The sequence below is a fragment of the Nicotiana sylvestris genome, chromosome 1 (assembly GCF_000393655.2).
Source record: "Nicotiana sylvestris chromosome 1, ASM39365v2, whole genome shotgun sequence".
In the NCBI taxonomy this organism is placed as follows: Eukaryota; Viridiplantae; Streptophyta; class Magnoliopsida; order Solanales; family Solanaceae; genus Nicotiana; species Nicotiana sylvestris.
In genome coordinates, this window is record NC_091057.1 from 151,196,019 (window position 1) to 151,209,812 (window position 13,794).

At 41.3% G+C, this 13,794-nt stretch overlaps 1 protein-coding gene across 1 annotated transcript; it reads left to right on the forward strand.

Annotated features, from left to right (window-relative positions):
* The first annotated feature begins 9,441 nt into the window (after window positions 1–9,441).
* On the forward strand, window positions 9,442–13,394 carry LOC138876122 (uncharacterized). Its single transcript, XM_070155021.1, has 5 exons — window positions 9,442–10,316; window positions 10,594–10,876; window positions 11,806–12,120; window positions 12,736–13,086; window positions 13,146–13,394. Exons 1-5 carry the CDS (start codon window positions 9,442–9,444, stop codon window positions 13,392–13,394), a joined length of 2,073 nt encoding a protein of 690 aa, XP_070011122.1.
* The last annotated feature ends 400 nt before the right edge of the window (window positions 13,395–13,794 follow it).

The following is a 13,794-nucleotide window of genomic DNA, read 5'->3' on the forward strand; positions in this document are numbered from 1 at the left end:
TTTATAATTATAAGATTATTTACAGTATTTTTAAATTAATATTTATATAGTATTTGTTGGCTCAGTACTTTTAATTTACTTTTAAAATCATTATTACTATTTTTATAAAACAAAAAGAAAAAATTGGCTATTTGATATTTAGCCCCATTTTTATTTCAATTACAGCCCTTTTACCTTTCAATTATAGCCCTTAAAATGACCCAATTTCAATCCCAAACCGGACCAGCCCAATCCCTAAATTACCTGACCCCTGACCTAATTAAAAACCCCGTCCAGCTCCTCTTTGATCTAGGTCGTTGATCATTTTAATCAACAGCCATAATTCCCCCTTTCCTTTTTTAATTTCCAAACCCCCCTAACCTAATTCATTTCGTCTAAGACGTCGCCTTTGAACCCCTTCGTCTCTCAAACTCTCTCGAACCTTCCTGGAACCCCAATCGTCTCCAACCTTATTTCACCGTGTTTCCACCGGAATCCATGGCTTCTCAGGCCATGGATGGCCTGTACTCACCCTTTTTCGCCGTTAGACCTAAGCTATTCAAGGCTGTAAAGCCTGACTTCGATGGTTCTCTCCAAAACCTTCTCAGATCTATAGATCTATGGCTTCTCCGGCCATTATTCCGACATATTCAAGCAATATGAGCCTTGTCAACTCACGATCTGACTTTTCTCAAGACCTTTCTCATTTCTAGGGTTTTTCTCTGCAACCCTAAGCTGTCTGAGGTTCTTTACTTGCTTATTTTCTTAGATCTGGAACATGTCTATGTTCTATTGAACATTTAAAAGGTTTTCCCCAAATTTCCTTTTCAAAATCATTTTTTCTTTCGATTTAGGGTTTCTGAAAGAGTTTTCAAAAGCATCTTTCTAATTCTGTTGTTCTTTCTTTATGTGTGTTTGTCTGACTTCTTTTACTACGCATGTACTATTCTTCAATTTTCTTTTTCTACTTTACATGTTATTCCTGTACTCACATGTTAATCCGTGTTGTTTTCCTTATTCTTTACTATATATGTTTATAGTTGAGTTCTTTGATTTTTGTTTACTTTACTGAACTCTGTTTGTGCTCTTACTAAGCATATTTCATCTACTTTTGTTTAAGCTCGTATCATCTCTTTCTTCTGAACTTGTGTAAATCCCGAGTTTTCTCAAACATGTTCTCATGACCTTGAATTAGTTTTCTTTCTATCATGTATGTTTGTTTCTCATAAGTCTTTCGAAAAGACTTCTGAGCCTCTCTCAAGTGGCTTGCTTTCTCACCTTTATGTCTGATTCAATTCGAAACCCTAGGATTTGGGGGTTTCTTGGCAATTTTTATTTGTGTGCGAGTTAGGGTCCTATTTTGGGACCCTGGACTCCCAGACTCGTTTTGAGTCTGCAAACTAGACTTATACCTCTTCTTGCTTATGATTCTGAACCTACCTTTGATTAAACTCTCTTTTAAATAATTTGACAATCCTTTCTTGTATCCACTTATTTGTGTTCATTATATATGAGAAACTCTGCTTTCAAAAGGTTTTTACCAATTAATTGATTGATTCTGAAATCCTTTTAATAAGGCTGACAGATTGTCACTGATTTTCTTTGATTGAACCTCCTTTACCTTTTCTTGACTTGGTTCATTCGAATTGAACCTGTAATTTTGGTTTCACTGGCTGTTTGATTGATTCCCTTTCCATATTTGTCACAAACCGTGTACCATTGAATGTTTTCCTTAAATGACTTCTATGTATTTACCCCTTTTGTGCTACTTTGAAGGGTTTTAATCAAATCTTCTTTCCTTAATTGGCTTTTACCCATTGAAATAAGAATCCTTTAACTAAAGGGAGATTGATTTCAATGTTATTTCCTTACCTTTCTTACTTGTTTTCTGCATTATAAAAGGGACTACCCTTCTGCACTTTTAGGACACCTTCAGTTCATCAATCCTTAACTTCCAATTCAATACTTACACACTTACAATATTGCTTTAAGTTCAATACTCTTTCAACATTCTGCTTTTCCTTGAGGTATTTTGGAACTGTTTTGCTTACAACTTGGCCTTTTCGAGATTACTGCTTTTACTTGTTTTGCCCTGAGACTGGTCTGTTCTGATTCAATTTTCTTCCTCACCCCCTATGTGTTTACTTTATAGTTTCAACACTTTTGTTTACTTTGTTGTTCATGTTCAGTGATTAAACTATGTATGTTCTTTCCTTGCACCTGTTTCTATTGTGAATCCCTACCCCTATTCCCTTTATGTGTTTGAGTTAAGGTTCTTGGCTGGCAGTATCCAAATTACTGCACATGTCAGAACCTCGTCCTCAATGGATCCTAACTCCTCATATTTGCTAACAGGCTGGTCAGTGGTGTGCCAGCACTCTTAATTATTGGGCATGACCACCAGTCTACCATGGCTTTCCCTAACTCCCCCTCTATGCACTTACACTTACTCTTAGACTCTAAATTCTGCCCCCTCCTATGATCCCTTCTTTGGGACCTTGAGTTCCCTCTGAACTTGGACATTTGAGGGCTGACCCTTCCACACTGCACTATAATCTAATTCTGCAATGTATTTGGGTGTAAGCATTGCCCGGAGCCCTTGGAGGTTCTTAGGGAACTTTGACACATCCCAAATAAGAGAAAGGCTTTTGGAAATCTGATCCTAGAAGTTGGTTTATCTCATATTGTTAGACCTTAAGTCTGAATTAGGTTGTTTGGTTGTAGCTTGAAGTTCTGATGTAATGTTTTTATCTTTTTTGATTCATCTGGGTTTGTAATAATTTGTAATAACTATGGGGTTCTAGTAAAAAGGGGGAGGGTCATTTATGTATGCATATGGGTAGAAAGCATGCTCATAGAGGTTACTATATACAAATTCTGCATTTATGCATATCATATAGTACTCCTGCCTATAAGTTTCTGCATATAGAAATCATGTATAAGTTTCTGCACTCATACATTTAAAAGTCCTGCCTATAAGTTATGCATCACACGTAGAGATCCTGCCTATAAGTTGTTGCATTGTTGCATTATAAACCATGCCTATAAATTTCTGCATATAGAAATCATGATTGTAGTTTTGTTTCTGCACTTCTGCATATACCTGTCATTAGGCAAACAATCATAGGTTTAATAATAACCAACTTCATTCTAGATACCATGCCTATAGGATTCCTATATTTACGTAATCGTTTTTAAATCAACAACGCTTAGAAATCATGCCTATAAGAGTAATCAATTGAATAAGCTTCGTCTATTTCCTCTATGAGTCTAAAAGCAGTAATAAGGTCGTTTAAAATCTGCAGAACTTTTTATTTATAAAACCAGTAATCCTTTCTATAAAATCAGTACGCCTTCTGCACTGTTAGATATCATGCCTATAGGTCCCACCTAGGCAAATCATTAGGTAATTGTTTAACTGTGTCAGTTTTTGACAAACTACAACCAGACAAGGCTAATTTAGACTTCTCATCTGAGAAATATGTGATAAATCACCCTGTCCTGAAGCTTTAATTTTTTTTTTAAATTCAGACTATAACCAGTATTTGAAGTCATGCTATATAATTTGGTCCTTTAAGTGAGGAGGCCTGTTTGAGCCTGTAACTGTTATTTATATATTATTCCGCGCTTTAATACCTTAATGGGGTGGGAAGGGTAGATATGGACATGATGACCGGTGCGCTAATACCACGTGCAACCCCTCTTCTGAGGAGTAATTGTCGGGTATTGCATTGATGTGATCCATATTAATCATAAACCTAGGACCCCCTTCCCCTTTACTTGTTTTTCATCTATCTTTAGAATTGTTTAAATTATTTTTTTCTTAAATTCCTGTCTTTTTTTACTTTTCCTCAAATTTCAATTTACTTGCAATATTATTTGAGCCCTTATTTGCTTACTTGTTATGTGAAATCATAATTACAACATGTCCGGGAACCACACTAGTGGATCCTGAGGGGTGCCTAACACCTTCCCATCGGGATAATTTCTAGCCCTTACCCAAACTCTGGTTTTCCACCTCAAACCCTTCTTTAGTGTCTTAATACACTTTAATCATTAGGTGGCGACTCTCCAATTCAAAACCCAATTCCCAAAAGGGAACGAGCTGTCCTCCCAAATGTCATAAACCCGATTTTGCCTTAGAAAAAGGGGGCGCAATACAGATCTATACAAGATCTGAGATGGATTGAACTTATTTTACATGACTTTTACAAAGATCTTCTAATTTTTGAGTGGCTTCCCATTTTCCCATACTAGGGTTTCCTGAAAATCTCTTTCTTCAAAATGTTTTGCTGATTTTAAGCATTTAATCTTCTATTTTTATGTGTTTTTGACTGATTTCGAAGAGTTTGCTTCAACCCTAACTAGTTTATGCTAAAACCCCAATTTGTTTTGACATTTTTGTTTGGATTTTGAGTTTGTTCGTGTTACTTGTTGCATGTTTTTTTCTGTGTTTTGATTCACATGGTTTCTCCTTCGTTTAATTTGAATATCTTGTGATTTTACCCTAATGTACCTCTACTAAGGTTCCTTGGTCCGATTTCTTGACTGATTCTATGTGTCTATATTCATTCTATTTATCTATTCATGGAAAACCTATATTCTTCTCCTTAAATCAGTGTTGTTTCGAATTCTTGATTTACTAATTTATTTCTTTAAACCATATATGCTGAGCCTTGATTATTCCTTTATTTGCAGCCTTATTTAGTTTCTTGCCTAGTTTGAATTAACTTTGATACTTGCTGATTCTTACTAGTTGTTTCCTTAATTGAACTCCTACATATTCACCCCAAATTACCTACTTTGTACCTAAGTCCTACTTGATTTCTTTCCTTAAATATTTGTCCTACTCTTCACCGTTGATTGATTACCACTTGATTAGGGGAGACTTTATTGATTTTATGTGTGACTGATTCTGTAGTTTTTCCTAATTGCTACATAATTGATTATTTACCTTATTCTGTTTAACTCTTGATTACTATATATACTCTCCTCTCTTCTCACTTCTTGTGACGACCCAAAGGGTCATCACCTGTTTTTAATCGAATTCCATGTCTCCGAGGCCTTGAAAACCTCATTTAGGGTTGCCTCGATTTATATGCGCCGTCCGAGTGCGTAGCCGGAAAGCTTATATATGAAATTCTGTGAAAATGCTAAGTTTTGATATTAAAATGAATAAATTTGACTTCGGTCAACATTTTGGGCAAACGGATCCGGACTCGTAATTTGACGGTCCCGGAGGGTCCGTAGGAAAATATGGGACTTAGGCATATGTCCGGAATTGAATTCCGAGGTCCCAAGCCCGAGAAATGAATTTTTGAGTAAAATTGTTTTCTGAAAAATATTTAAGGAAATTAGAAATGAAATCTGATTAGAAAGTGATGGTATCGGGCCCGTATTTTGGTTCCGGTGCCCGGTACAGGTCTTATATAAGGTTTAAGCACTCTCTGTGAAGTTTGGTTGAAAAAAGACGTCGTTTGACGTGTTTCGGACTAAGAATGGAAAACTTGATGTTTTATGAAATTTGAAAGAATTTATGGATTTTGAGGCTTAATTCGATGTATATGATGTTATTTTGGTGATTTGATCGCGCGAGTAAGTCCGTAGGATATTTTTGGAGTTGTGTGCATGTTTGGTTTGGCGGTAAGGGTCTAACACTTTGTTTTGCAGAAAATGAGGCACGAAGTCCCCAGATTTGGCATGGTAACCAACATCCACCCAAGGTTGCTAAGCTGGTGGCAAGACCTTCACTCCAGTGATCAGACCCTCGTCCGCAAATATTTGGGAAATTTGCCTTCTCTCTTGGAAATCCAACCCGACAACAAAATCATAGAGGCTGCAACTCTATTCTGGGATGGCGATAGATTGGTGTTCCGCTTCGGGGACCTGGAAATGACACCTCTGCTCGAGGAAATAGGAGGACTAGTTGGTATCTCATGGGAAACTCCGGGTTTGCTTATGCCAGAAAATCGCAAGGGTAGGGGTTTTCTCAAAATGATGGGACTAAAGAAGAACACAGACTTGACTTGCTTGAAGGATTCCTATATCTCTTTCAACTACCTATACGAGAGGTACGGCTATAGTAAGTCCTACCGCACTTACCCGGATGAATTCGCCCTCACATCACTGGGGTATATCCATATAAAAGTCTTCGTCTTTATGTTTTGCCTTTTGGGATGATAGTTTTTCCTATGAAGAAGGCTAGGATTTATACCAGACTGGCCATGGTCACCAAGACTTTGATGGAAGGAATTGGCGGGCAGCCTTTTAGCATAGTACCTATGATCGTTGCCGAGATATACCGAGTCTTGGAAAACTGTCAACGAGGGGCCAAAAACTTTGAGGGTTGTAACTTACTGCTCCAACTCTGGCTAATGGAGCACCTCCAAAAATGTGAATATCGGCAAGAGATTCTGCATAGAAACTGGGATGATCATATCGCCTTCCATCAGCCAAGGCGAATAAACTATATGCCCAACATGTTTTCCCAATCAGAAGATGCTAGAGGGTGGGTAGAGTTGTTTGAAAATCTGAAAGAGGACCAAGTGCAGTGGATGTTCGAATGGTTCCCTACTGAAGATTTCATTGTCTAATCTCGGGATGCACTGTTTCTTATACTCATCGGTCTGAGAGGAACTTATCCTTATGTCCCTCTCCGAGTCATGAGGCAGGCAAGAAGAAAGCAGGTTATCCCAAGGGTCGACAAGATGAGTCACTTCAGGGCCGACTTTCAGGATGACGATAGCCCTTACAAGTGCCAAGCTCAACATATGTGGCACTGCAAAATCATCTTGGGGAAGGATTCTATTGATCTAGATAGGTATCACACTGGTTGTTTGCCATACTACTCAGGTTGGTTGGAGGATAATCACGATGGCTTGGGTCAATCCGGGTTTGTTCGAGGTCACAGGATCATCGCTGAAAAGGCTGAAGTACAGGTTAAGTACAACCAATTGCACAAGAGGATTCGAGAATGCGAAAGTGAGCACCGGAAAATTCAAGAGGCCCATCAAAAGCTGATTGAAGAATGGAAAGGTATGGCTGTCAGCGCCAACAAGCGATTGGGGTATTTGGAACAGGGTTTAGTGGAGCTAGAAAGGAAGTTTATCCAGAGGATTGATAACTGCCAAAATGATGAAGGAAATGAAGGAGGACACTTGGCTAGAGCCTACTTGCTGCTAGGACTACGTGAGCTGGTGAAGCTGTTCGATGGAGCTAAAGATGCCGAGTCTGGGAAAGGTCCTTCTAGGACCAAGTAGTTAGGATTCTTTTTCTTTTTGCTTTAAATGTAATAAGGCCAATGGCCATTAGTGACATTTTATCTTCTGCTATTTTAGTGTCGTTTTGGGATTCGTCTTATTTTTATCAATAAAATGAGGCATTTAGCATTATAAGTTCTTCAAATCAACTTGTCGCTAGGCCTACCTCGGGCACAACGAGGCTCCCAAATTAGGCCGCGGATTATATTCTCGCACTATGTGTTTAAATATCGCAATATTCTTTCTTTCTTATAATCCTCACTAACTTGCTACCTTTTTATTTTTACTTTTTGTTTTATTCCCCTCCCCAAAGGTTAGTTCGTGCACTCTGGCATTGTCATCAGACTCCACAAGATCTAAGGGCCCTCCACCTCCTCCTCCTCCGAGTCCTATCAGGAACAAGAACAAGGGAAAAATAGAAGATTTGAGCAACATCAGAAAGGAGAACTCAGTTGAAAGGGTAGAGGTTCCTCATGGTATTCAGGTTTCCAAGGAAAGTGCCTCCCAGCTCGAGCAGAAGTTATTGAAATTTCAGGAAGAATTTGACCAAGTTCGGAACTTGGCAAACTTGTCATTTTCCCTCACTTCTCTAGATGTCAACTTTCCCAACACTCAAAACCTCAGACCTCCACAAAAAATCCCAAAACCACAAAACCAACCCGCTCCCCATCATCACTGCAACACATGCCATACTTTAAACAACACCCCACTGCTCATCCCTGAACCACTGAACTCCACAAATGATCATCTCCACAGTCACCACAACACCCCCATCTATGTGGAAACCATACCATAATCCATTCAACCCACCTCAAGCACACCTGAGTCGGATGACAAAGACTCTCTTATCAGGAATCTGGCTGCAGAACTCAAAAAGCAGACTAGCCGAGTTCAGTGTGTTGAAGGAAGCAAGGAGATCGAGAGACTAAATTACGAAGGCCTCTGCATTCAACCAGATGTCGAACTGCCCGAGGGATACAAACCTCCCAAGTTCGAGATGTTCGATGGCACAGGGGATCTCGGAGTCCATTTGAGGACGTACTGCGACAAGCTAGTCGGAGTAGGAAAGGATGAAAAGATTCGCATGAAGCTCTTTATGAAAAGTATGAAAGGAGATGCTCTGTCTTGGTACATTAGCCAAGACCCGAAGAAGTGGACAAATTGGGTAAGTATGGCGTCTGATTTTATGGACAGGTTCAGATTCAACACGGAAAATGCGCCAGATGTATTCTACATCCAGAACTTAAAGAAGAAACCTACGGAGATATTCCGCGAGTATGCTACTCGTTGGAGATCAGAAGCTGCTAAGGTCAGGTCGGCTTTAAAAGAAGATCAAATGAACATGTTTTTCATCCGGGCTCAAGACCCACAGTACTACGAGAGGTTGATGCTGATTGAAGGCCAAAAATTTTCCGACATCATCAAGCTAGGGGAGATGATCGAAGAAGGTATTAAGAGTGGTCTGGTCACAAACCTTGAAGCTTTGCAGGACACCAACAAGGCTCTACAGGCACGTCCAAGAAAAGACACGTAAGCACCGTGATGGTTGCACAGAGAACAAAATCCCCAATAAAGTACCAAACCTACCCAATACCCCCTCTCACATATCAGCCTACCCCAAATTACCAAGCACATTTGCCTTCTTACCAAGCTCCACCATCTACTTCAATTGCCTCTACCACCTAGATACTCCCAACCCGCACACGTCTACCAAGCATACAACACCCAACAAGCCCACTATCAATCACCTCCCCCTCGCCAAAATTTCCCTAGACCCCGACCAAACTTCGACCGCAGACCTCCCAAACAGTACACCGCTATTGTCGAACCTATCGACCAGCTATATGAAAGGCTCAAAGCTGCTGGTTACGTCACCCCTATCCCAGCCATTACCCCAGAAAATCCTTCCCAATGGGTCAAACCAAATAAAACCTGTGCATACCACTCCAGCATGAAGGGGCATACCATTGATGAGTGTCGCTCTCTGAAGGATAAGATACAAGCTTTGATTGACAACAAGATCATCGTGGCAAAGGAGCCTGCTCCGAATGTCCAGAACAACCCTCTACCAGACCACAAGGGTGGAGGCGTTCACATGATTGAGATAGAAGATGATTGGGGCCCCAAAGGATGGATCGGATTGATCGCTGAAGGTGACGAGCCAAAGAAACCAACAGTCACACTTAACCCGATTGTGGTCTAGATGCAACCTTCTGAAGATACCGAGGTGAACATATCTATACCACTTGATCTTGAAACACCATCCTCCGCAAAGACGCAAACACTAATTGAAGTCGAGTTTGGGTCCCCAAAGGCATCTGTACCATTCGAGGTTGTTGTATTACCTCCCAAAGCAAGGGTGCCTATTTCGGTAGCAATGACAGACGTAACACCATTCCACCCAAAAGCCATACCGTGGGATTACACCACCGAGACAAGAAGGAAAGGGAAAACAAGATTTGGAGAAGCAATCGTAGCGCAGGGTATGACAAGAACCGACAGGGTTTATACCCCGGAACATTTGGCTGAGTCGAGTAAGCAAGCCTCCGGTCGGCTGACCGTCACTAAAATTGGGCCCGATGACCTCTGGAGGAAGATACAATCCAAAGAGTATTCAGTCATTGATCAATTGAACAAAACGCTAGCCCAGATCTCTATCTTGGCTCTGCTGCAAAGTTCTGATGCACATAAGAATGCCTTATTGAAGGTGTTGAGCGAGGCATATGTACCCATCAACATCACTGGAGGAGAAATGGAAAACATGGTAGGGCAAATATTGGAGAATCACAAAATCACTTTCCACGAAGATGAGCTGCCACCGGAAGGGCTAAGCCACAACAAGGCGTTGCACATCACTGTGCAATGCGAGGATTATTTCATCACCAGAGTCTTGATTGACGGAGGATCCAGCCTCAACATTTGTCCACTAGTAACACTCAGAACATTAGGGAAAGGTCTGCATGAGATCAAAGACGGGGCCATCAACGTCAAAGCTTTCGATGGTTCCCATGGTCCACTATCGGGGAGATTATCCTGTGTTTACAGATGGGGCCTACTTATTTTGATGTTGACTTTCAAGTGATAACGTGTCGGCGTCTTATAACCTGCTGTTGGGACGACCATGGATTCATACTGCTGGAGTTGTAGCATCAACCCTACATCAGGCAGTGAAATTTGAATGGAATTACCAAAAGGTGACTATTCATGGCGACGGTAGCAATCCCATATACAGTCTCCAAATCGGAGGAAGAAGAAAGATAGGTAGAGAAACGTGCCACCATATCGAGCGAGTCAACGCCGTGCACAAGGATAAATGGTGGGATAACAAAATTGAGAGCATATTGAACTGGTGTAGGTATGAACCGGGCAAAGGGCTTAGCAAGAATCTCCAAGGAATTTCTAAGCCTATCAAGTTGAAGAAACACGGTACCACTTTCGGTTTGGGATATGAATACACTTGGGAAGAGTTCAACCACTGGTCGCCACCATGGAGCAGTCCCTACTACCCACTGGAACATCCGATACCTCACTTGGAACAGACTTTTCAACCAGCCGATGTTATATATGGGTCGGAAGAAGAGGAAGCACTGGCAACAATAAGGAGTTTGTTTTTGAAAGATGATAACATGGACTGTTGCGTGATTTTCGAGGAGGAGGGGGAAGAAGGCCCTTATATACAAACCATGAGCTGAGGAGCACACCTCAACAATTGGTCCATCAGAACCACCAGAGCCCAAAAAGCTTTGGGGTAGCAAGGCTGAATAAAGCACCATGCATTAGCTTTATTTTTCGCTAGTTGACTTTTTCCGCATTTTTTTTTGAAATAAAAGCTCAAATGTTCAAAACTGTTACGAAATTTATCAAAAGCATTTCATTTTCTTATAAATCTTGCTCTTATCGTTTACTTTATTTACACAGCATTACTATTACTTGTCTTGATGAACCAACGACTGTGACATGCAACGAGAAAACACAACAAACGGATATAGACTCAGAAGAAGATGATATACCAGAAGAGGTTGTTAAAGAGGTTGAGGATTTTGAGAATAGACCTAAGTCTAACTTGGACGAGACTGAGGTTGTTAACTTGGGAGATGCAGAAAACGTCAAAGAAACGCATATCAGTGTTCACCTGTCACCATCAGAAAAGGAAGAATACACGGAATTTCTAAGGGAATATGAGGACATATTCGCCTGGTTGTACGACGACATGACTAGTTTGAGTACGTCTATTGTGGCTCATAAACTACCAACCGATCCTACATGCCCACCGGTAAAGCAGAAGCTCAGGAAGTTCAAGCCCGACATGAGTTTGAAAATCAAGGAAGAAGTTACCAAGCAAGTCAAAGCCAAGGTTCTCAGAGTAGTAGAGTATCCAACATGGTTAGCCAACATCGTGCCAGTACCAAAGAAGGACGGGAAGGTCAGAGTCTGTGTCGACTACCGGGACCTCAACTGGGCCAGTCCAAAGGACGACTTCCCCTTGCCAAACATACATATCCTAATCGACAACTGCGCCAAGCATGAGCTGTAGTCGTTTGTTGATTGTTTTGTTAGGTACCATCAGATATGGATAGATGAAGAAGACGCTGAGAAAACGACTTTCATTACGTCGTGGGGGATGTATTGTTACAAGATATTGTCATTTGGGTTAAAGAACGCTGGGGCCACCTACATGAGGGCCATGACTACCATTTTCCATGATATGATACACAAAGAGATCGAGGTATATGTAGACGATGTCATCATCAAATCCAAGAGAGCCATTTACCATATGGAAGATCTGAGGAAGTTCTTCAACAGACTGAGAAAGTACAACCTGAAACTGAATCCCGCCAAATGTGCATTCGAGGTTCCTACCGGAAAACTACTTGGGTTCATTGTGAGTTGTTGAGGAATAAAACTGGATCCGTCAAAGGTCAAAGCCATTCAAGAATTGCCACCGCCAAGGAACAATAAGGACGTAATGAGTTTCTTAGGGAGACTCAACTACATCAGCTGGTTCATAGCTCAATTTACTGTCATCTGTGAACCAATCTTTAAAATGCTGAAGAAGGACGCCGCTACCAAATGGACTGATGCATGTAAGAAAGCCTTCGATAGAATCAAGGAGTACCTGTCAACACCACCAGTTTTGGTCCCGCCCGAGCCGGGCAGACCTCTATTGCTCTACCTTACAGTGTTGGATGGAGCATTCAGTTGTGTTCTAGGGCAGCATAATGCAACGGGGAGGAAGGAGCAAGCCATGTATTATCTCAGCAAGAATTTCATCCCGTACGAGGCCCGGTATTCTCTGTTAGAGCGCACCTGTTGTGCTCTGACTTGGGTAGCTCAGAAGCTGAGGCACTATTTCTGTGCCTACACCACATATCTCATATCAAGGATAGATCCGTTGAAGTACATCTTCCAAAAGCCCATGCCCACTGGCAAGCTGGCCAAGTGGCAGATCCTATTAAGTGAATTTGACATTGTTTATGTGACCCAGAAAGCAATCAAGGGACAAGCACTAGCGGATCATCTTGCTGAAAATCCCGTGGACGGAGAATACGAACCCCTAAAAACGTATTTCCCTGACGAGGAGGTATCCTTCATAGGAGAAGACATTGTAGAATCCTATGATGGTTGGAGAATGTTTTTCGACGGAGCAACGAATTTCAAAGGAGTTGGTATAGGAGCAGTCCTAGTATCAGAAACTGGCCAGCATTATCCGGTGCCTGCGAAGCTTAGATTCCCATGCACCAACAACATGGCCGAGTACGAAGCATGCATCCTGGGACTCAAGATGGCCATTGACATGTACATCCAGGAATTGCTAGTGATCGGGGACGCAGATCTCCTTATACATCAGGTCCGAGAAGAATGGGCAACTAAGAATTCCAAATACTCCCGTATTTGCATCATGTACAGGAGTTGAGGAAGAGGTTCACGAAGACAGAGTTTCGACATGTCCCTAGGGTCCAGAATGAGTTTGCCGATGCATTAGCAACCCTATCATCTATGATTCAACATCCAGATAAGAACTTCATAGATCCTATTCCAGTGAAGATTCATGATCAGCCAGCTTACTATGCACATGTCGAACAAGAAGTAGATGGGAAGCCTTGGTTTCATGACATCAAGGAATACTTGGAAAAAGGAGAATACCCAGAGCTTTAAAATCCCACTCAGAAGCGCACGCTTCGAAGGTTATCTAACAATTTCTTTCACAAAGGAATACTGTATAGGAGGACTCTGGATTTGGGATTGTTAAGGTATGTCGACACAAAGGAAGCATCTAAGCTGATAGAATAAATCCATGTTGGGACTTGCGGTCCACATATGAACGGTTTTGTCTTAGCCAAGAAAATACTCTAGGCAGGTTATTTTTGGATGACTATGGAAACGGACTGTATCTAGTATGTTCGAAAGTGCCATCGCTATCAGATACATGCAGACATGATAAAGGTGCCTCCGAACGAGCTTACTATAACAAGCTCGCCATGGCCATTCGCCGCTTGGGGAATGGATATCATCGGACCTATCGAGCCCGCCGCATCAAACGGGCACAGGTTCATTC